We start from the raw sequence: 22,825 nt of genomic DNA, 5'->3' as shown, positions 1-22,825 counted from the left end.
TATAACAGGAGTCAGGGTTACAGCAGAGTAACCTATTCAGACTTAGGTAGCAGCCACTCACACATTGCTCTATGTAATGTGATAAAGAGACACTAGGGGGAATATTTACTAGGCGGCAGCTTTTCAAAGCTCCCGTTTGTCATCTGTTCTGGCCTCGGGATTTAGAAAGGCAATAATATTAAATGCAAAACCAGTATTTGTTTCCCAGAATCAGAAATACAGATGAGAAAAGCCGCTTAGTACATACACCCCTATTGGTGATTACAATACATATTATTAGGAATATCACCAATACTAGTTTTATGTTCCTGGATTTTATTAGGTCAGCGAGACAGAGGTAAGCTATATATGAATAAAAGTATAAATAATAGAAACTATTAAATACAAAACATAAATCCCGGGATACAGTATCACATTGTGACTTTCCTTCTCTACACCACTGTATAGTAATATATTTATTGTTTGGATTTGCCAGACAATGAATCCAGCTTTGTTATCATTTTATTTATCCAACTCCTAAGCATATCCAACTATCATAAAAAATGAAAAAAGTCTAAAACATGATTTTTTTATTTATTTATGTGATTTGTAATGAATGTGTGTCTGGGTCCACTGCAGTGGCGTAACTAGAAATTTTTCTCCCTCAAGCCAAAAAATTCTCCCCCCCCCCCTTCCCCATAATTTCCACTAGTAAAGTGATGAATCTGCAGCAAAAAGGAGGCGTGGTCTTGATGAAATGGGTGTGGCTTTGCATAAAGGGGTGTGGCATTGCAGGAAAAGACTACCTTATACCCCAGTTTTGCCATCTGCACGCCCAGACATTGGCCACCACAGGAAAAAAATTATCCTGATTCATGCCCCTTACATCATTTGTCATTTTTCCTCATCATAGTAATGCCCAGTATACATTATGCCACATACTGCAATGGCCCTTAGACATTATGCCACACACAATAATGCCCGTTACACAATATGCCACACACCGTAATGCCCCTGACACATTATGCCACACACCGTAATGCCTGTGACACATTATGCCACGCATTGCAATGCCCGTTATACGTTATGCTACACACCTGCAGTGCCCCTGAGACATTAAACCACATGCCACAATGCCCGTGATATAGTATACCACACACCATAATGCCTGTGACACAATATGACACACAATGCAATGTCTGTGATACATTATGCCACACACCGCAATGTCCGTGATACATTATGCCACACAGCGCAATGCCCATTACACATTAAGCCCTACAGTAAGGCTTCTAATTACTTTTAAATTACCTGCTCATTGCCAGGGGTTTCATGCTCTTGGTTCCATGCACGGTACCAGGGGTTTTCATGCTCAGGGTGTCATGCTCGTTGCCAGGAGTTTCATGCACTAGGTGTTATGCTTGTTGCCAGGGGTATCATGTGCTGGGTGTCAAGCTCGTGGCAAGGGGTAATATTCGTTGCCAGGGGTTTGATGCACTGGGTGTCATGCTTGTTGCTAGGGGGTAATGCTTGTTTCCAGGGATTTAATGAGCTGGATGTTGTGCCTGTTACCAGGGGGTAATGCTTGTTGCTAGGGCTGTACTCCCAGTCCCACATATGCACCCAGTGCCAGATATTCCACCACCGTGCAAGATAAAAATATACCCCCATAGTGCCAGAAACACATATGCCCCCAGTGACACATATGCCCCCACAGTACCAGATACACATATGCCCCCAGTGCCAAATATGCCCCCCAGTGACAGATACACATATGCCCCCAGTGCCTCATATGCCCCCCAGTGCCAGCTATACATATGCCCCCAGTGCCAAATATGCCCCCCCCAGTGCCAGTTACACACCCACCCCCCGCTTCTGTGCGGGAAGGAGGGTACAGTCTGTGTATCCGGGAAGGAACCCGCCTCTCCTGTGTCCATCCTGTGTCTCCAGCAGCGTGTCTGTCAAATGAGCCAATCAGAGCTCGCGGACCAGCAGCTGCGGCTCCTGATTGGCTGCCAGTCTGCGAGCTCTGATTGGCTTACGAACTGGCACTTCATTTGACAGACATGCCGCCGCCGGAGATCCAGGAGGGACACAGGAGAGGTGCGCACTGTGCCCTCCGGCTCCTTCCCGAACTCACAGCAGCAATCAGTGGTGGCGAGTGGGAGTTATGCCACTGGTCCACTGTGTTTCTATGATAACCCTGCACAATAGTCAGGTCCCAATCTGTGTGATCTAATGAACTGTACACTCAAGAGTTCTCCCATAGACACTCTAAACTATAGAACGCACTGTCACCTAATTAGTACTACAACCTACGCCAACTGTTTTCACCAGATTCTAATTAAATGCTCTATTTATTAAACAGTCTGTTATTGGCCAGGCAGTGAAAAAGACATGTTTTGATTGGCTACCCATCTTTAACTAGCCAGCTAAGCAGAGTATACTCTTCAGGAGTAGTCCATTCAATGCATAGGGCACTTTTATTTCTTCCTTACGAATTACAAGATTTACATTTGATTTTGATGAACCAAGAGAAAAGAGAGGAAGAATGGGGGTAATTCAGAGTTGATCACAGCAGCAAATTTGTTAGCAGTTGGGCAAAACCATGTGCACTGCAGGGGGGGTAGATATAACATGTGCAGAGAGAATTAGATTTGGGTGGGTTTGTGTTCAAACTGAAATCTAATTTGCAGTGTAAAAATAAAGCAGCCAGTATTTACCCTGCACAGAAACAATATAACCCACCCAAATCTAAAGGGCCCTAAACACTGAGCGATGCGCCGCCATGCTGCCCGACGGCAGATATGGCCGACGGGTGTCCTGGAAGCGGCGGGGCGGGGGCAGTGACGGGGGGAGTGAAGTTTCTTCATTACCCACGTCACCCGGCTCCATAGCAGTGCAGGCAAATATGGACGAGATCAACCATATTGGCCTGCATGCACAAGCGACGGGGCACCTGCGATGAACGAGCGCGGGGCCGCGCATCGTTCATCACTGGTGCCTCCACACTGAAAGATATGAACGGTATCTAGTTCATATCTTTCACTCATGTTGCCCAGTGTGTAGGGCCTATAACTCTCTCTGCACATGTTATAGCTGCCTCCCCTGCAGTGCACATGGTTTTGCCCAACTGCTAACAAATTTGCTGCTGCGATCAACTCTGAATTACTCCCTATGTCTCGTTGTTGGCGCACAAAGATATCAGTAAAATGTAACCTTTATTAAAGATATTTAAATATTTAATAAAGGTTACAATTTACTGATATCTTTGTGCGCCGACAAGGAGACATTGGAGGTCATTCTGACCTGATCGCTCGCTGCCGTTCATCACAGCACAGCAATCAGGTCAGAGGTGCACATGTGAGACAGCCGAAGATTGACAGGCAGAGGCGTACGCTGGACGGGAGGGGGCGGCATAGCGGCGTTTGACCACCGTTTTGTGGGTGCGGTCCGGCCAACGCAGGCATGGCCGGACTGTGCGGGGGGCGGGAATTACTATTTTTAAGTACAAAGTATCGCCGCTGTGCGATGCTTTTGTACTTGTGCGGGGTGGGGGCGCCTGACATGCGGGGCGGACTAGCCCTGTACTAAATTTAGCACAGCTACGATCAGGTCGGAATAACCCCCATTATTCCTCCCTTTTCTCTTGTAACTACAAATCTTGTCTCTTGCGGCACCCCCGACAAATAGTATTACTATACAAATTCCTGGATGATATATATAAAAAATCGGGATTACTCTTGCTATATTCCCTTATTTAACTAGTGCAGAGTTTTATCCCTGTCACCAGTCCCACTTATGATCAATTATGGTGAACCAGCCTGCAATAAGACTCCTGTCAGTAAATACAGGCAATTGTAGTGCCACAAGAAGGTTCCCTATAATAGATATTAACCCTGTTACCCTAGTGCAGTGGTTCCACAACTTTTTTCGAACCACGATGCCCTAGGCCTAGAGCATAGGTTCTCAAACTCGGTCCTCAGGACCCCACACAGTGCATGTTTTGCAGGTCTCCTCACAGAATCACAAGTGAAATAATTAGCTGCACCTGTGGACCTTTTAAAATGTGTCAGTGAGTAATTAATACACCTGTGCACCTGCTGGGTTACCTGCAAAACATGCACTGTGTGGGGTCCTGAGGACCGAGTTTGAGAACCTCTGCCCTAGAGTATGAAAAAAAAAAAATTCACGGCACCCCTAGACCAAAAGTTTCTTATTGAACATTTTAGAAACATATATTAAGTTAAGTAAAAAATTTTATATGTCACCCTTAGGTTCAGTTATGTTGTGTGGGGCAATATTCACTTCTGGTTGTCCACATATTTTTTGATTGGAAGTCACAAGCACTGGTTTGGTCTGTTACAATGACCATAAATAATTTAAACTTTTGTAAATTCCCCCTTAAGGGTAAATTTACTAAGATGGGAGCTCTGTTTAAGATGGGATGTTGCCCAAAGCAACCAATCAGATTCCAGGTATTATCTTCTAGAAGGTGCTAGATAAATGAGAAGTTGAATTTGATTGGTTGCTATGGATAACAGCCCATCTTTAATATAACTTCCATCTTAGTAAAAGTACCCCTTAGAGTCTGCAGCAACGTATGATTAGGTCCAGGAAACAATGGTGGTCATTTCGAGTTGATCGCTCGCTAGCAGTTTTTAGCAGCCGTGCAAACGCTATGCCGCCTCCCACTGGGAGTGTATTTTAGCTTAGCAGAAGTGCGAACGAAAGGATCGTAGAGCGGCCGCAAAGTTTTTTTGTGCCCGTTTTAGAGTAGCTCAAAACATATTCAGCGCTTGTGATCACTTCAGACTGTTTAGTTCCTGTTTTGAGGTCACAAACACGCCCTGCGTTCGCCCAGCCACGCCTGCGTTTTTCCTGGCACGCCTGCGTTTTTTCGAACACTCCCTGAAAACAGTCAGTTGACACCCAGAAACGCCCACTTCATGTCAATCACTCTGCGGCAACCAGTGCGACTGAAATGCTTCGCTAGACCCTGTGTGAAACTACGTCGTTCATTGTACTTGTACGTCGCATGTGCGCATTGCGCCGCATACACATGCGCAGAAGTGCCTTTTTTTGCCTCATCACTGCACAGCGAACGAATGCAGCTAGCGATCAACTCGGAATGACCACCAATGTGCGCTACACTGTTTGTAATATATCTGTGCCATTAAGCAGGAATCCTACAGGAAGGCATAGCACAAACACTGTGCTGTGATATAAAGCAGTCAAGAGTCAAAGGCAATTGGCCCTGAAAATATCATTCTGCATTTGCTGAGCTGTTGCTACAGAGTTGTGGGAAACAAATGGCAGCTACAGTCAGGTGCGCTGGATAACATGACGCAAACATTTCTTCTGCTGTTGTACTTTTATTTATGTTTCTGTTACTCTTACACAAACTGGAAAATATATTTTTATTTTGACAGGTTTTTGGAGTGAGCGAGAGTGATCATGGGTCCATTCTGATGCGTGTCAAAGAGTCAAAGGTAACGTGACAGCTTAACTGAGACTACAGCTATGTTATATGTTCTCTGCTGATCTGACAGACAGCGTGGCAAAGAAATATTAGAATGCTTAAAGAACAATGAAATAAGTGTTGGAAAAAAACAATCATGAAATAAATTGTTTGTACAGTATTAGTTGTTCCAAGATGTGTTCCACTTTCCATATGTTTTAGTAATGAAATAAGCAATGTTTTTTTTTCTTTGTATCAGCTCTTTGGTTGTCAAGATCTCTGCCCCCCAGAGACTCTCCATTCTTTGACAACTCCTCTCTAGTGACCGGGAGCCGTGCATTGCACTATGACATTCTTGTGCACTGCCCAGCTCCCGGTCACTCAGGAAGAGCGAGCATTTTTGTGTCACTGCCGTGGATGGTGACACCAGGTGCTGCTCACACCCCCTAGTGTTGCCACTGAATGGCCGTTCATACTTGCCTTTACTCCTGGAACTTCAAGGAGACTCCCGATGAGTAGACAACCCTCTTGCATGCCGTCTATTTCTCCTGAGGGGGGAGGGTGTGGCGCTATCGTGACCACTGTGATGTAATGCCACAACACCCCCATTTCTCCCACCTTCATCTTCTTCATCTAATCAAAGAAAGAGCCTTTTATGTGTAGTAACATATCATGAAGCACCTGAACAAGTGACACAAGCTATACAAAATACATCTATCAGTTAAGCAGGAAGGAGCTGGGAATTGCTGGTGAAAGCTGTTTGTCGCCTGTAGCCTTAGGGTCATCACTAGGTTGTGGCCATCAAAATGCAGGAATAAAAGTAGTCATACTGTTTTAAAACACAGTGACAAGCAGGGGTGCCGACCGCTATGTCAGGCCCAGGTACTGGGAGGGGGCATGGCCAAGGCAGGGAGGTGTGGCCAGCCCCCATCTTTAGGATAAAAAAAAAAAAAAGAGTTTGTTTGTGGCCGCGAAGCGAGCGTATGCGCCGCGAGGGTGTGGGTTGGGGTGGGGGGAGAGGTGTGCCGGCTTGGGGGCTGATGGGTGGCGACAACATGTGGCAGGCAGCACGTGTTCGGTCATTTACCCCCTGTCTATCATGTGGGGAGAGAGAGCAGAGACTGCTTCTGAAGCTACCTCTCTCCCCAGTGCAGCACCCGTAGCAGCGTGTGTACTAGGGAGAGAGGCTGATGCAATCACTGCTCTCTCCCCCCACACTCAAGTACCGGCATTGTCTGCAGGGAAGGGGGTGCAGTGGGACCCTGGGTCACCCGGGCCCCTCCAACAGACCCGGGCCTGGATAGAGTACCCGCACCCCCCCTCTCAACGCCACTGGTGACATGTGGTGACTACTGCCTAGACTAGAGGCTGCAGCTGCCCTCAGTAAGTGCTGCCCATCTCAGTGAGCCCTGGTAATTCCCCAGTAGATGCATCGGCTTCACATTCTAAGTGCGTTCTCTCTAACTGCATTTCCTGCCCCTGGGACTGCGATTAACAGATAGTGCTTCCAATGTGAAGCCATTTTTCTTTTCTATTCGGTCAGCTTTACAGCCACTGCAGTCTCTCAAAGCCATTTAGTTTTTTATGCGTGCATTTGCTAGTAGTTGACTGATCATGAATGAACACACTCGCAGCCCCCCTCAAGTCCCAAGTATTAACCGCCACTGACAGAGACCATGTGCAGGAGGGAGGCGGAAAGAGATACCTGTAGACAGCAATGCAAGAGGTTCTTTACCTTGCAATACAAATGAGAGCAGGTCTATAGAAGTATGCCATTCTGATCCCCTGCACAAGAAGAAAGATGTTATCTGCAGTGTTTTATGGGGGTCATTCCGACCCATTCGCACGCAGCGGTTTATCGCTGCGGTGCGAACGGGTACGGAATGCGCATGCGCGGTGGGCACAATGCGCGACGTTGCCTGGGCGACAGGGGTCGCCGGGTTACGTCGCGACTTGCAAAGGAAGCGGTCGCAGAGCCGACTGCTAAGAAGATTGACAGGAAGGAGGCGTGGCAGGGCGGATCCGGACCGTTTGGAGCCGTTTTCAGGGAGTTGTGAGTATATTGCAGGCATGTCCAGCAGAACGGAGGGCGGATGTCTGACGTCAAAGCCGGGCCCATCATCGCTGAATCCATCGCACAGGGTAAGTAGGTATAGGGCTGGTCTTGTTCTGCTTGAAATTTTTTTAGCTTAGCAAGGCTGCACAAGTGATCGCAGCCATGCTATGCTAAAATACACTCCCCCATAGGCGTGTACTAGTTGATCGCAGCAGCAGCAAAAAGTTGCTGGCTGCGATCAACTCGGAATGACCACCAATGTCTCTTTCATTGCGGCTAATTATAAGATGAAGTTCACTAGTGTATGTTCTTTTCTGAATAAATAGCACATCAGCCAAGTGGTATTGCTGCAGGACCTACAGTATTTGTGCTGAAACAGAAACACTGTTCCGCTGCATTTCTTTTGGTCCCAGAATTTTTGATGTATAAAGGTAATTTTGTGTGTCCTCTCAGCATGTCATGCTATGTGAGATCCACTTCTCTTTTGTTACCTACAAATTAAGCACAGCGTTACATTATGATCACAGTAAAGGCAGTAAAGCCAAAGGTAAGTATTTGTTTATGCGGAAGAACATTAAACAAAAAGCTAATTATAGAATCTGCTGTATTTTTTTTTTTTTTTAACAGACATCATACAAATATTAATTACCACAGTGGTAAAAAAAAGTACAGAAAACAAGAACAACCTATTATTAATAGCAATGTACTGTAGTTCAGAGTTTTCAAGTAGAATTCCGTCTCAGTCTACAATAGACTGAATCGGATAATTATACCACAGCATAGTGAGAAGTCTCAGGCACACATGAGCTCATTAGGGGTCTTAAGGTGAAGATTACAAGGTACAGTGAGTAAATAAGCCTTCTAGGGAGGAGAATACATTCATAAGTGCTTTTCAGATAATATTTTTTTGCTTTCGAAGAGGCGACTCAATAGCTGTGGTAACAATATTAGACTGACCAAGGTTGGTAAACACTTGTACGCCGGGCCGGACAGGCCCACAAGGGTACCAGGGAAACCACCGGTAGGCCCCACTGCCTGAGTGCCCACTCCTTCCTCTAGGGATGAGGTTCCAGACTGTGCACTTGTATTATACATGGTAGATATGTTGCATTACACTGCACTAGACTATTGTGTATTTCAAGCCTCTGTGGAGGCTAGCCACACACCCTTTGTAGGTTGGCCACACCCTTAAGTATGGGCCCCTATCACTGCATTCCCCCGGTGGGCCCTTCATGCCCCAGTCCGACACTGCTTGTACGGGTCAAGTAATTCATGGTCGGAGTTTACCTATAGCAGACATAAAAGAAAATCATTGTATGTTCACTTCAGCTATAGCACTGATCCTACAGGGCAGATTATTTATGTTTAATTATTTATGGTTATAGAGGTCTTGTATGTGTACTTGTAGGGTAACCTATGTTTATAGCGCTTATTTCTTTTATCATAGACATCCTATTAGGTTCTTTATTGACTGTAAGTCCACAGCTGAGCAAGTTATGTGTCCGTACTAACTGCTCATTGTCCTTGTGTCTTACAGCCATGACTGCACAGAGGTCCTAGCATGTGTTTTTGTTTTTTAAATAAACAATTACATTGCCATAGCATTGCCTTACAGGAGTCACAAAAACTGAGGTTTACAGCGCTTCCCAGTTGCACTTTGACATACCTGCGGCACAGTCCAAAGCGCTGTCCGCCATTCGCTGGACCATCTGGCGTCCCGTGCTGTCAGTCACAGCATTCATTTCAGGATAGTTAGGTTTCGGCTCCTTCCCGGCCTGCTAGGCCTCAGTCCACTCTGCAGCCTAGTCTGGAGTACTGCATGTTACTTCCTGATCAGCTGACTCTGCAGAGAACTCTCCAACCAGGTAGTGTTTCCCTGACATGTGATCCCTTCAGCCTATCACCAGAAAGCAAGGGGTATATATTCCAGCTCTAAGCACTGGGAAGCTGTCAGTGCTTTGTTGTCCTCAAGTCTGTAGAGAGTGCCTGCAATCTCCTGCTTAAAGAGACAGTGCATTACCAACTTCAGCATTTCCTGACTCCTATCTCCAGGATATCTGCAAACTGGCACTGCTGGTTATCTCATCTCCAGGATATCTGCAAACCTGCATCGCTGGTTATCTCATCTCCAGGATATCTGCAAACCTGCATCGCTGGTTATCTCATCTCCAGGATATCTGCAAACCTGTATCGCTGGTTATCCCATCTCCAGGATATCTGCAAGCCTGCACTGCTGGTCAATACAATCTCCAGTATATCTGCAAGCCTACATCACTGAGTATCCTATCCAGCTATCCTCTACTGCTGGTTCAATCTCAGCTTCCAGCTATCCAACTATCCTGTACTGCTGGTTCAATTCCAGCTATCCGGCTATCCTGTACTGCTGGTTCAGTCCCAGCTATCCTGTACTGCTGGTTCAGTCCCAGCTATCCTGTACTGCTGGTTCAGTCCCAGCTATCCTGTACTGCTGGTTCAGTCCCAGCTATCCTGTACTGCTGTTTCAGTCTCAGCTGTCCTGTACTGCTGGTTCAGTCCCAGCTATCCAGCTATCCTGTACTGCTGGTTCAGTCCCAGCTATCCAGCTATCCTGTACTGCTGGTTCAGTCCCAGCTATCCAGCTATCCTGTACTGCTGGTTCAGTCCCAGCTATCTAGCTATCCTGTACTGCTGGTTCAGTCCCAGCTTCCAGCTATCCTGTACTGCTGGTTCAGTCCCAGCTTCCAGCTATCTAAACTGGAAGCATGGACTTCAAAATGGAGAATGAGGTTCAATATAGAAAAATGTAAGGTAATGCACTTTGGTAGCAAAAATAATTAAGAACATACTAAATGGAGAGAAACTAGGGAATTCTGTACTGGAAAAAGATGTAGGTGTTCACATAGATAACAAACTTAACAGCAGTACCCAAAGTAAGAATGCAGCAAAAGAGGCAAACAAGGTATTAGTATGCATTAAGCAGTGAATTGATTCAAGGGATGAGAATGTTATACTACACCTATATAAATCACTAGTGAGGCCACATCTTGAATACTGTGTACAATTATGGGCACCATACTACAAAAAGGATATCCTGGAACTAGAAAAGGTTCAGAGACGAGCGATCAAATTGATAAAGGAGAATGGAGAATCTAGAATACAAGGAAAGGCTTGCTAGGCTAGCCATGTTTACATTGGAAATAAGGAGATTAAGAGGGGACATGATTAACATTTACAAATATATTGTATAAGGGGTCAATACACAGAGCTAGCGGGGGAATTTGTTTTTTGGTAAGATCATCAAAAAGGACACGTAGACACAGTGCCGTAACTAGACATTTTAGCGCTGTGAGCAAGAAACCGCATCGGCGCGCCCCCCCCCCCCCCATATTTATAGGAGGGCCAGTGCGCGCCAAGAATATAGGGGTATGACTTCATGGAGAAGGGGCGGGGGCCACAAAATAATAGCAAATCATATTAAGCCATATTAAGCTGCACAATAGTCTCCATGATTCAAATTACACCGCACAGTAGCGCCACTTACACACATTATACCAGGTAGCGCTTCATTTTACAAATTACTCCAGGTAGAGCCCCTATCACACATTACGGCAGCTAGTGTCACGAGAGAGAGAGAGAGAGAGGGGGGAGAAATAGGGTTGGGAGGGAGAGAGAATGAAAGGTGGCTGGTAGAGAGAGAGAGGGAGGGGTGGGAGAGGGAGAGAAAGGTGGGAAAGGGTTAGAGATGCTGTGGCTTAATTTACATGAGCAGCAGCAGCTAAGCACCAGTACTGGGAGCCTAGCCTGAGCACATGGCGGAGAGACATGCACACAGGTACCTATGTAATGGTGGCAGCAGTGCACTCACCCGGCAGCAGCGGTGGCGGAGCCGAGCTTCCTCTTCATGGGAGTGCGGGCAGCCATGGCGGCCGTGGCGGGGGATGTCCCTGTTCAAACCCGTCCTCCCGGCATCCCCTGTGCGGCTCCCTGATGGGAGGAGGCGCGTCCCTGGACCAGCCTGTATGCTGGAAGGACACTGGGCTGCTGCACGAGTGGAAGAGGAGGGGAGAGGAGTGGAGACTGAGACTGCTGCCCAGCGCTGATGGCTATTGTATATCAGCAGCGATGCGTCTGGCAGAGGCAGCTGGGCGCAACACTACGGTTAAAAAATGGAAGCAGGCAGCGCTGCAGCTGGTGGCGGCCAATGGGGGTGTATTCGGATGGTGCGCCCACAGCACAAGTGCGCTGTGTACTAGGCACCATCCGCCCACACCTAGTTACTGCCCTGCCTACAGACACCTTACTGACAGACACCACTAACACAGATACTGCTTTCTGACACAGACAACGCTTACTGACACAGTTACCCAATACTGACAGATACCACTTGCTAACACAAACGCACTGACACAAGAGCTGACTGACACAGATACACTTAGTGACACATCTTACTGACAGACACACACACTTCCTGACAGACACTTATTGACACAGACACCACTTAGTGACAGATACTGCTTATTGACACAAACACACTGACATGGACACCCCTTAAAATATATACCATTTACTGACACAAGCAGCCCTTACTGACATTACTCGCACGTCATTATACATACTTACTGATAGACACACTTTAGTAACAAAGATACCCCTTACAGACACACAGAAGATACCACTTACTGACCGATGCCCAGCCCTAACTGGCACACATACTTACCGACACACTCATTTATTATGCATTCACACAGCCCTCCCCCTCCCAAAGCTCACTGTCACCCCCTCTCCCGCAGGCCATTAGCAAGTGAATGTTGCAGCAAACACCCCTAACCCCCTAATCCCCCCACCCCCCTTCCCCGCAATTCCCGGGTCAATGCCGCCGACTTTAATGCTATTTATCTCTGCTTCTATGTGGTCAACTGACTTGCCTTTGGTACCCCCGAAAACTAGAGAGTCTCATCTTTACAAAGATACCTGTCCTGTGATTAGGAGCCTTGTAGGAGCGGAGATAAGTTTCAAAACGGACCTGCCACAGCTTGCTTTCCTGTTGGTTGATGGAGAGCCGATCAGCTCAGCTCAGCCAGCGCCGTGGATCCCCTGAGACCTGCTGCGACCTAAGCGGCAGTTCTCCGCTGCTGTCACACTTTGCAAGAGCAGCTGGGGGGACGAAGCACACGGGTAGACTGCCTGATCAGCGCTGCCTGCTGTAATATACACAGCGGGCCGCGCAGCAGGTGTCTGAAGGTAGGGGGCCGGCTAATAGTCACGGTGTATGCGGACAGCGGATGGTGCGCCCACAGGGAAAATGCGCTGTGGGCAAAGCACCAACTGCCCACACCTAGTTACGGCTCTGCGTAGACACCCGCTTAGGTTAGAGGAGAGGAGATTTTCGCACAAAGAGACGGAAAAGTTTCTTCACAGTAAGGACAATACATATATGGAATTCCCTGCCTGAGAGCGTAGTGATGGCGGACTCGGTCACTACTTTAAAAAATGGGCTTGATAAATTCCTAATAGATAAGGATATTTAGGGTTATGGTGGTTAAATCATGTACTATAGTAATAAAAAAACAGAGAATTTTAGTTCACGGCTAAACACTCACCACAGTTAAAACTAGTCTTAGTAATAATCCAGTGTAGGAGACCACTAACAGGTTGAACTCGATGGACAAACTGTCTTTTTTCAACCTCAGAAACGATGTTACTATGTTACTATCCACCACTGATGGTTCAATCTGAGCTTCCAGCTATCCAGCTATCCTGTACTGCTGGTTCAATCCCAGCTTCCAGATATCCTGTACTGCTGGTTCAATCCCGGCTTCCAGATATCCTGTACTGCTGGTTCAATCCCAGCTTCCAGCTATCCTGAACTGCTGGTTCAATTCCAGCTTCCAGCTATCAATCTCTACCACAAGTGTCACTCAACTTTCATTGCACTGGTATCCCCAGTGTTCTAGTTCCCCATAGTTGTACAAACACCTGTGGCCAGTCATAGACTTTAGCCGAACCTGCCACGCTTGTATGAGCAGGTCATTTATCAAGCCCGCACTATCCCGTCCTCGGGACTCCAGTCAACTAGCTACTAGACCTTGTCTGGTTCAACAAGTTCCAACAACCGTGACAACAGGTACTAAAAAGGTTGTGTTTGCATTAAATGACTATGATGCTAGTCACAATCTGTTTCTACATCTGTCTTGCCTTACTCACCAAAGACCTTCATTTAATAAAGTCCGGGGCTAATACAGTAGATCTGCATATTACCAGTTACTGGACTGAATGACACATTGGAAGCAACGGAGTTTAGAAATGTTTATTATATATTTATTTAGCTGTAAAAACACATTGGTTGGAAAATATAACCTTCAGATACGCCGGGTACACACTAGCCGAAGTGTGTACAGGTTGAGTATCCCATATCCAAATATTCCGAAATACGGAATATTTTCTGATGGCTCAATGTACACAAACTTTGTTGAATACAAAAAGTTATTAAAAATATTGTATTAAATGACCTTCAGGCTGTGTGTATAAGGTGTATATGAAACATAAAAGAATTGTGTGTATGTACACAAACTTTGTTTAATGCACAAAGTACATTATAACATTGGCTAAAATGACCTTCAGGCTGTGTGTATAAGGTGTATATGAAATATAAATGCATTCTGTGCTTAGATTTATGTCCCATCGCCATGAAATCTCATTATGGTATGCAATTATTCCAAAATACGGAAAAATCCGATATCCAAAATACTCCTGGTCCCAAGCATTTTGGATAAGGGATACTCAACCTTTACCAAGAAATATTGGCAGCTGCGGGGACCAGGCGGGGTGCCGGCATCGGCAACTGCATACACACTTGCCAATGCTGACGTGAAGGGAGTGACGGTGGGGGGAGCGGGGGACAAGCTGCAGCTACTGCATGGCCGTCGTTAACAAGGTCCTACTTTGGCTGGACTGTTCAGATGAGAGAGAGGGGGGTATTGAGTGTACACACTAGACGAGATGGCCCTTCTGAGCGATATCTTTTACTTTCTCATCTAGTGTGTATGGGGATTAATTGCTAACAAGTAGAAGAGGATGTGCTTATAAAAAATATATTAACATGATATGGAGATGAGAACTTGAGGACAATATGCAAGTCAGCCCTAATCGCTTCCGCATTGTGAGCAGTCAGAGGGCTGTGACCTGCAGGCTCCCTGCAGCCAAGCCCATACCAGTTTGCTGTCCTCCCTGCACCGGGGGAATGCAGTGGTAGGGGCCCATGTTTAGAGGTGTAGAGAGCCTGCCACTTCATAGGTTTGACCAATGATTAGAGAGTGCAACGTCTGGGCCCTTTCATAAATATATACAATAAATTCAGCTGCTGCATGCATGATAATGTACCAGATAACTTATCAGCAATGCACTCTAGAAAATACACCATAGTCCAGTATAAGGTAACATATGTATAATCAATGTATAATTCAAGTGTACAGTCTGGAACCTGATCCCTAGAGCAGGAGGTGGGCCCCCAGGCAGTGGGGCCTACCGGTGGTTTCCCCTGTACCCCTGTGGGCCAGTCCAAGCCTGCCTCCCTGATGGGGTCTGTCAGACTCCACACCTCGGCACTGTGAGCGCTAATCATTTACTGTCTAATACAGATCTAAGTATCTGAGATTGTGACACCATCATGGGCCCACTACCTCCTGTGTCCTCCTGTATACCCAATGCAAGCGTTCGTAAGCTGGTCCCTCTCTCCTTTTGTTTCTCTGTGTAATTATGTGACTGGATGGCTGTAGATATGTAATTTTGTACAGATGCAGTGGTCAAAGTGGAAATTTAGAAGTGGTGGTATGGAAAATGCAAATGAGTGGAATTTGGGAGTTTAATCATCTAATCAGTAGGAAAAGTAGTGGCATAGCATACCATCATATATACCATCATATACTGGCCCACTACAGCCACGTTATACATGTACATTTGTTCTTAATCCCCTTTATGTGGCACTATGTAACCTGCAGCCTTATTCATGAAAGATGATGATGATAATAATAATAATAATAATAATAATAATTGACAGGTTAACACACATATATAGATAAGAATAAAGCCTGGCCTAGAATACACAAACAAGTCTTTCAATCTCTAATGATGTTACAAATTCCAAATTTATTTTCCAAATCAAGAAAGCGGTAGAGGGGGGCATTTATCAAAGCTTGGCGAGAGATAATGCAGAGAGAGATAAAGTACTAATCAAACAGCTTTTAACAGTTTACATAAAGACAGGAGCTGATTGGTTGGTACTTTATCTCTGTCTGCTGTATCTATTTAAGTTTTGATAAATAAACTGAATCTGAGATAGTATTTGGTTCTTATGGGATGGGCATTGATTGCCGATACTTCTGCCCTATTGATATCTTGGCACAGTGTGATGTGACAGTGAACTTCAGATGATATATCAGTTGGATTGATTACAACTTTGAGAAATACCTTAAACTGCCATCTGGCTACATTTTCCTACCCGCCCCTTTCCTACATCTGTCTGGGGTTGTCCTAGCAGCAAGTTGAGATTCTCTGAGCTGCTGACAGAGGAGGCATTTGATATGCTGGCTGTCGGTATCCCAGCGCTCAGTATACCGGCGCCGGAATCCCAACAGCCGGCATACCAACAACTATTCTCCCTCTTGGGGTGTCCACGACACCCCTGGAGGGAGAATAAATAGCCACTGTGCCCTCAGCTTGGCGAGCTCAGCGAGCCCACAAGGGGCTCTTTTGCGCTCACCCCGCTGCCTGCATGCCGGCGGTCGGGATCCCAGCACTGGTATGCTGGGCGCCGGGATACCAAGCACCGCCATAACGTACTACACCCACTGAGAGAGTAGAAGACACCAAGAACATCTATTTCAACCTTTCAGGGAATCTCAGAGCAGTGGCCTCAGACCTAGTGAAGTTTACATTGCATTGAAGAGATCATGCCAGGTTGAGTAATACGGGGTTGTCCAAGTGGCAATTTGCTGAGCAGATGTGACCATCCCAGGTATTTTGTAGCTTCCAACTGGAAAATCTTCGAGTTCTTTGTTGCATGACATCAAATTGTAAAATTATTTGGTATGTTTCTATGTTCCTCTTCCTATACAGTCTTGTACACCATTGCTGAATCAGAAAATGGCCTCCAAGTTCTGCACCTGAGAGAATGTGGTTGTGTTTTGCTGTAAGCATTTACAGGTTAACTAGATCATTTTTCAATAATGTACCTGTAGTTCAGTTGTGTTCTGTGACTGTCATATTGTACTGGGCTATTTATACACATAGGGGCTAATTCAGACCTGATCGCTGCTGTGCATTTTAGCACAGCGGGTAATCAGGTCTGAACTGCGCATGCGTATGCACCGCAATGCGCAGACGCGATGGTCCGCAGCAAAGGGGAGCGCCGGTCAGCGACGGAATGGTGCAAAAAATCCAATTGCACCGGCGAACGCACAGAGATTGACAGGAAGTGAAATTGGAAAAGTGAAGGAAATTGACATTTGTGGGTGGCAACTGACCATTCCTAGGGAGTGTCCGGAAAAACGCAGGAGGGACCCGGCGCTTTGTGGGAGAATTCCTGACGTCAGCTCCGGCCCTGATCATCGCAGCGGGTGAGTAAGTCCTGGGCAGTGCAGAGACTGCACAAACAGCTGTTTGTGCAGATCTCCAGCACAAGCATTCGCACACCTACACACATCTAATACCCTCCCCCTGTAGGCGGCGACTACCTGATCGCAGGGATGAAAAAACGCACCCTAGCGATCAGGTCTGCATTACCCCCATAGTACAGCTGCTCTGTGTAACATTATACTATATGATCTGATCTTTATTATGTCCAATATTCTCTCTTGTTTTGGTTTACCCCTACCCATACTGTGCTGTTCATATTGTAATAAAAAGTTACCAATGAAAAAATCGGAGTGTCCCTTTAATGATGCCCTTATATGGGACGCCCCATCTGTTTGACCACAGTACTAAGTTTATGGAACAATGCCTGGTTTGACATTTAGCACTCTGTCCAGATCCTACAGCAGGCATTCCCATCCACGGTCCTCAAGGCACATTAACAGTGCAGGTTTTAGTGATATCCAGGCTGCAGCACAGATGGTTAAATCAAAATAACTGAGCTACTAATTAAGGGGCAGATGTATTAACCTGGAAAAGGCATAAGGAAGTGGTAAACCAGTGATATGTGCAAGGTGATAAAGGCACCAGCCAATCAGCTCCGATATGTAAATTAACAGGATCTGATTGGCTGGTGCCTTTATCACTTTGCACATATCACTGGTTTATCACTTCCTCATGCCTTCTCCAGGTTAATACATCAGCCCCTAAGTCACTAGTGCTGAAGCAAGGATATCACATAAACCTGCACTGTTAGTGTGCCTTGAGGACCGTGGTTGGGAATGCCTGTCCTACAGGATGGCACAATTAGGGATGTTGGACACTAAACATCAGCGGCAACTCCTACCTGTGGTGCCCGGGGTGGTGGTGGTGGTTGGGCAGTCTGTTGTCTGCTCTCTCGTCTGTACTGCTTTGAAATGTGTAGCTTGTGCGCATATGTAGGAATCACACACGTGCTGAAATTAAAAAGTAGCCCAGACTTCTATTGACTGTATAGGCTGCAGCCACTAGAGGCTAGACAGGGCTGCAGTTATATCAGGGGAGAGGCTTCCCATTGCAGTTCTGACTGCCAGTCAAGGGGGCAGAAAACAACTCCCATTGAGAATGCCTGTTAGGCTGTGATTAGCAGGGAGTGCAATGGGAAGTCACTGTCACTGCTAGGCAGTCCCTGCGGGTGCTGTGCTGGGGAGGAAGGGGGGGGGGGGGGATTTGGGGGGCTGCAGTCCTACAATTCCTTAAGAAACATCTGCCCCTGCTAACCATACTGACTTCCTGAACAATATATACCAGTGGTTCCCTAACTTTTTTGAATCATGGCCCCCTACAGTATAAAAAATTTTTTGTGGCACCCCTAGGTCAAAAGTTTCTGATTGAGAAATGTAAAAAAAATATTAAATTAAGTAAAATGTGTTTATAAATGTCATCCTTAGGTTCTGTTATGTGGTGAGTTACAGGATTCACTTCTGTTTGTCCACATATTTTATGATTTGCAGCCATAAGCACTGGTTTGCCTATTGCATTGACCATAAATAATTTTAATCGGTCCTGGACCATCAACCTGAGCCACCCCTGCAATTGCCCCAAAGGGTGCCACGACACACAGTTTGGGAACCACTGATATATGCTCTGATTTGCAGCCAGTTCAATCTAAAATGACCTAATTGGTCAGCAGAATTGCTAGAGACACGAGAAGTAAGTCTTTCCCAGACAAACTGCGACTGGATGACAGCCATCCAGTCTGATTCATCTGTGCTTCACAAAGGCAGCTGTATAACAAAAGGCGAAGGTCGGTGAACTTAAAGAGACGCAACACATATGGTTTCTTTATGTAGTGGAGGATTATTTGTGCCATCGTTCTGTCACTAAGATGTAAGAGCAGCACTGTTTTAAAAGGTACTAACTTCCTAATTGCACACTGACAGGTCTCCTATTTCTACCAATTATTCCACTTTATATGTAGCTGTATTAGGCTGAGTAAACTGCTCTGTTAGCACCATCGTATGTTATCACCAGGTGTGCCTGGCACACAGCGCAGTCGCTCTGAGGGCGCAACAGCCAGCGGCTTGTAATGAGTCAAACTGACTCATTACAAGCCGCCTCTGCTGAGCTGGTAGCGCCGCGCTGGAGAAGCCGAAGGCAGGGGAGGAGAGCAGCAGCGCTGGAGGCAGGGGAGGAGGAGGTGGAAGGGGGACTGGAGCTGCAGCAGCACTATGTAATTGGTAGTGGCGCCGCTGCAGCAGTCCCTCTCCTTCCACATTGGCTGCCCGGCGCTGCTGTGAATGCTGGAATGTGCTTCGCTCATCCAAGCATTCACAGCGGCGGCGGGCAGCCAATGCGGAAGCAGAGGGACAGCTGCAGCGGCGCCTCTACCAATTACATAGCGCTGCTGCAGCTCCAGTCCCCATTCCACCTCCTCCTCCCCTGCCTCCAGCGCTGCTGCTCTCCTCCCCTGCCTTCGGCTTCTCCAGCGCGGCGCAACCAGCTCAGCAGAGGCGGCTTGTAATGAGTCAGTTGCTGCTGCTGCGGCTCCAGTCTCCCTCCCTCCTCCTCCTTCCCCCCTGCCCGGGATCTGCCAGCACCGAGGAGCCTGACTGCCAGCAGGGAGAGATGGTAAGTATCTCTCTCTCTCTCTCTCTCCTGTCTGCCGTAATGTGTAAAAAGGGGCTCTACCTGGTGTAGTGGCGCTACTGTGCAGCGTAATTTCAATAATGGAGACTACTGTGCACCGTAGTATGAATTGGTATTATTTTGTGGCCACTCCCCTTCCCCCATGAAGCCACGCCCCTATATTTTTCGCTCACTGCCCCTATCTTGCATGGGGGGGGGGGGGGGGAAGGGGCGCCAATGCCGTTTCTTGCACAGCGCTAAAATGCCTAGTTACGGCACCGGTTATCACCCCTTGGTTCTCAGCATAGAGAAGGCCTGATTCTGAATTGGGAATACAGCAAGAAAAAGCAAGTAACTGTGCACCTGAACAGACCTTGCTGCCATGCAAGGGGGCATGGACATACATTTTTTTGCTTGCAGGGTAAATACTGGCTGCTTCTGCATGTAGCCCAAACATATTGGGCAGCTGTATTTTGACACTGCAATTTAGATTTGAGTTTGAACACGCCCCTCTCACATCTACATCTCTCTGCACGTTTTATCTGTGCCACCTGCAGTGTATCAGTGGTTCTGCTAAAGTGCGCAGTACTCTTCTTACTTTAATCCCAACTCAGAATCAGCGCTAGGTCTTCCACAGAGATAACATAAATATAGGTTTTGTCATTTTGTTTTACATTTGTATTCTTTCTAATTGTGTGACTACCATGCCTCATATATAGCTAACAATAAGTATATTTTTTTAATACTGATCTGTCTTTATCAATAACAAGTAATGTAAAATCACCTGCTGTCTTCTGTTCTAAACCTACAAACACTTACAGAATATTTATAGAATACAGCTTTGTGTGCTGTCTCAGTTTACCGTGTTCATGGCTGACTTGGATAGCAGAGGCCAATGACGGCACACATGGCAAATATGTCTTTCCTTTTCATGATAACAATCTGCAGCTGATGTTTATTCCAAGCCTGTCCAGTGGATGCTTCTCCTGTTGTCTCATCATAGCCTGGGCCTGAAGCAGCCTTGGTTTGTTACTCCTGTATTACTCCCTGCCCATCTATCTTTTCCTTGTTCTTTGTCTGGTTGTTCTCTGACCATTCTGGCTTGTTCTGTGCCTACTCGTATTCGTTTCTGTTTTACTTTCCTGGTCTTGTTGGTCTTAACCATATCATGAGCCTGTCCAGGTACTTTGTTCTATTACTGTGTACTACTCTATTCTCATCTCTCTCCTGTTTTGTCCCTGGCCTTGTTTGTTCAGTTCATGCCTTCGGATCTGTTCCATGTGTCTCTGTGTAAACGTCTCTTCCAATAATGCCTTTTATTCATAGTGTATTATTCTTCCTGTGTCCAGCTCTGCTGTTCTCTGACATAGTCTGTGGCTAATTGTCGTTGTGTTCCTGAGGACTCTGCCTGTTTGTCTCTTCCTATATCATTCTTGAGGTCTTACACTTTTCTGTCCCTTTCCCTCTCTGGCATCCTTGCTTTACATTTTGCAGTTCTAAGAGTTTTGTGTCACAAGTCCTGGGGGCACCTTACTGCCACATGAATTCCTCTGAAGAAAGTATGTATAGTCCAAGATTGGCAGTTGGTTCTCTCTTGGGGTGGCGGATGTACAGTACCTTTTCTCCTAGTCTCCGGTCTAGTTCTAGACATACTCAATAGTCTTCTTCCACACTCTCCTCTTGAACCAATATTCATGTATCTTGACTCCCTGCACATGGATTCCATGAATAACCTGTTGTACGCTGGAGGTGTACCAGTCTCCCTTATCTCTGACAAATTGTATTTTATAAATGGCTGAATAACCAAGAGATACATATTACACTGCAATCAACATCAGGGGTTTAAGGTTCTTATTTGATGTCTGCTTTCTTCTAGGCTCCTGTCTATGCTTTAACAGTCACAGTTGTTCAGGCACGAAATCTCCTTGCAAAAGATGCCAATGGTGAGTTCGACTGGAAATACTTAATTTTGCTTGTAGCCAAGCTGAGGATTATTGTTGGTTGTATTTCCTGTCATTCTCAGTACTTAATTCCCTACAGCATTTACATCCAGTATAACATAAAAGATCACTAACGATTATTGTCCTATATATCTTTTATTCAATTCTAATCTCAACTCTATCCACTTGTGAAGCCAAGAATTCAGTTGTATTGCTCTTCCTTCCCTTCTCTGGACCTCCAGATGTTGGTCTACAACAGAGATAGGCAACCTCTGTTGCTTTCCAGCTGTTGTTGAACTAGGCTTGCTAGAATATATAGTTCAACAACAGCTGGAGAGCCACAGGCTGCCTAAACCTGGTCAACAGCTGCCGCCATCCCACTGATGTTGCCACTCTGGTCTTCGTATGCCAGCATGGGTCTTTATTTCTTGAATTATCTGGCTCTTGACTGTATATATATCTGTCTCTACTATTTATCTTTACACATGGTGCATCTACATCAGATCAGATTATATGGAAATTAATTATACTGACTGTTCTAGCACTCACTCCAAATAGCTCAAGAACAGCAATAGGGCATCCATTGTGTCTCCTCTTGTGCCTCATTTGATAATGGTTGTAGTGTAATTGAAGCCGCTGCTTCTAGTAATTATATTTAATGGGAGTTAGTCAAGAATGATAAATAAACATACAGTACTAATGAGTACACACCAAGAACATAGAGATCAGATATTCAGTTATCTACTAGGCAGCATGTTGTCTTCGTATCAGAATTATTATCAGCAGCCAAGACCAGGGTGAGTATATATGGGATCCCTGCCAATGCCATAAAGTATGACGTTAATAGAACTTTAATAGAAGGTTCACAGAAGGGTATGATCTCGCAAGCTGCATATAATGTACAGCAGCAAAATATTATTATTTTTTGCCACTCTTGATTTTGTATCCTTATTTTACGATCTGTACAGAAACCACAGGGAGCATTTCCCAATATTTCAGCTTGTTCCAATCACAGGAAGGGTATGGCTCTGATACGTACAGTAGCAGACTGTGTCGGAGGACCGTTGTGCAACATGCTCAGCCATAATTGGGTAACTTCACTGTATATCTATGGTATGGTATCATGTTGTAAACGTGTACTGATCCATTCACTTTGCATAACTGCATTACTATTAT

At 45.9% G+C, this 22,825-nt stretch overlaps 1 protein-coding gene across 1 annotated transcript in view; it reads left to right on the top strand.

Annotated features, from left to right (window-relative positions):
• BAIAP3 (BAI1 associated protein 3) overlaps positions 1 to 22,825 on the top strand; it is a 353,459-nt gene that overhangs the window by 30,149 nt on the left and 300,485 nt on the right. Inside the window, exons 4-5 of the mRNA XM_063934569.1 lie at positions 5,412 to 5,471; positions 21,586 to 21,652. Of these exons, the coding sequence (XP_063790639.1) occupies positions 5,412 to 5,471; positions 21,586 to 21,652 (127 nt within the window). The remainder of the gene's footprint in view (positions 1 to 5,411; positions 5,472 to 21,585; positions 21,653 to 22,825) is intronic.

Source organism: Pseudophryne corroboree, chromosome 7 (assembly GCF_028390025.1).
Source record: "Pseudophryne corroboree isolate aPseCor3 chromosome 7, aPseCor3.hap2, whole genome shotgun sequence".
In the NCBI taxonomy this organism is placed as follows: domain Eukaryota; kingdom Metazoa; phylum Chordata; class Amphibia; order Anura; family Myobatrachidae; genus Pseudophryne; species Pseudophryne corroboree.
This window is presented reverse-complemented; position numbering and strand designations above follow the sequence as displayed.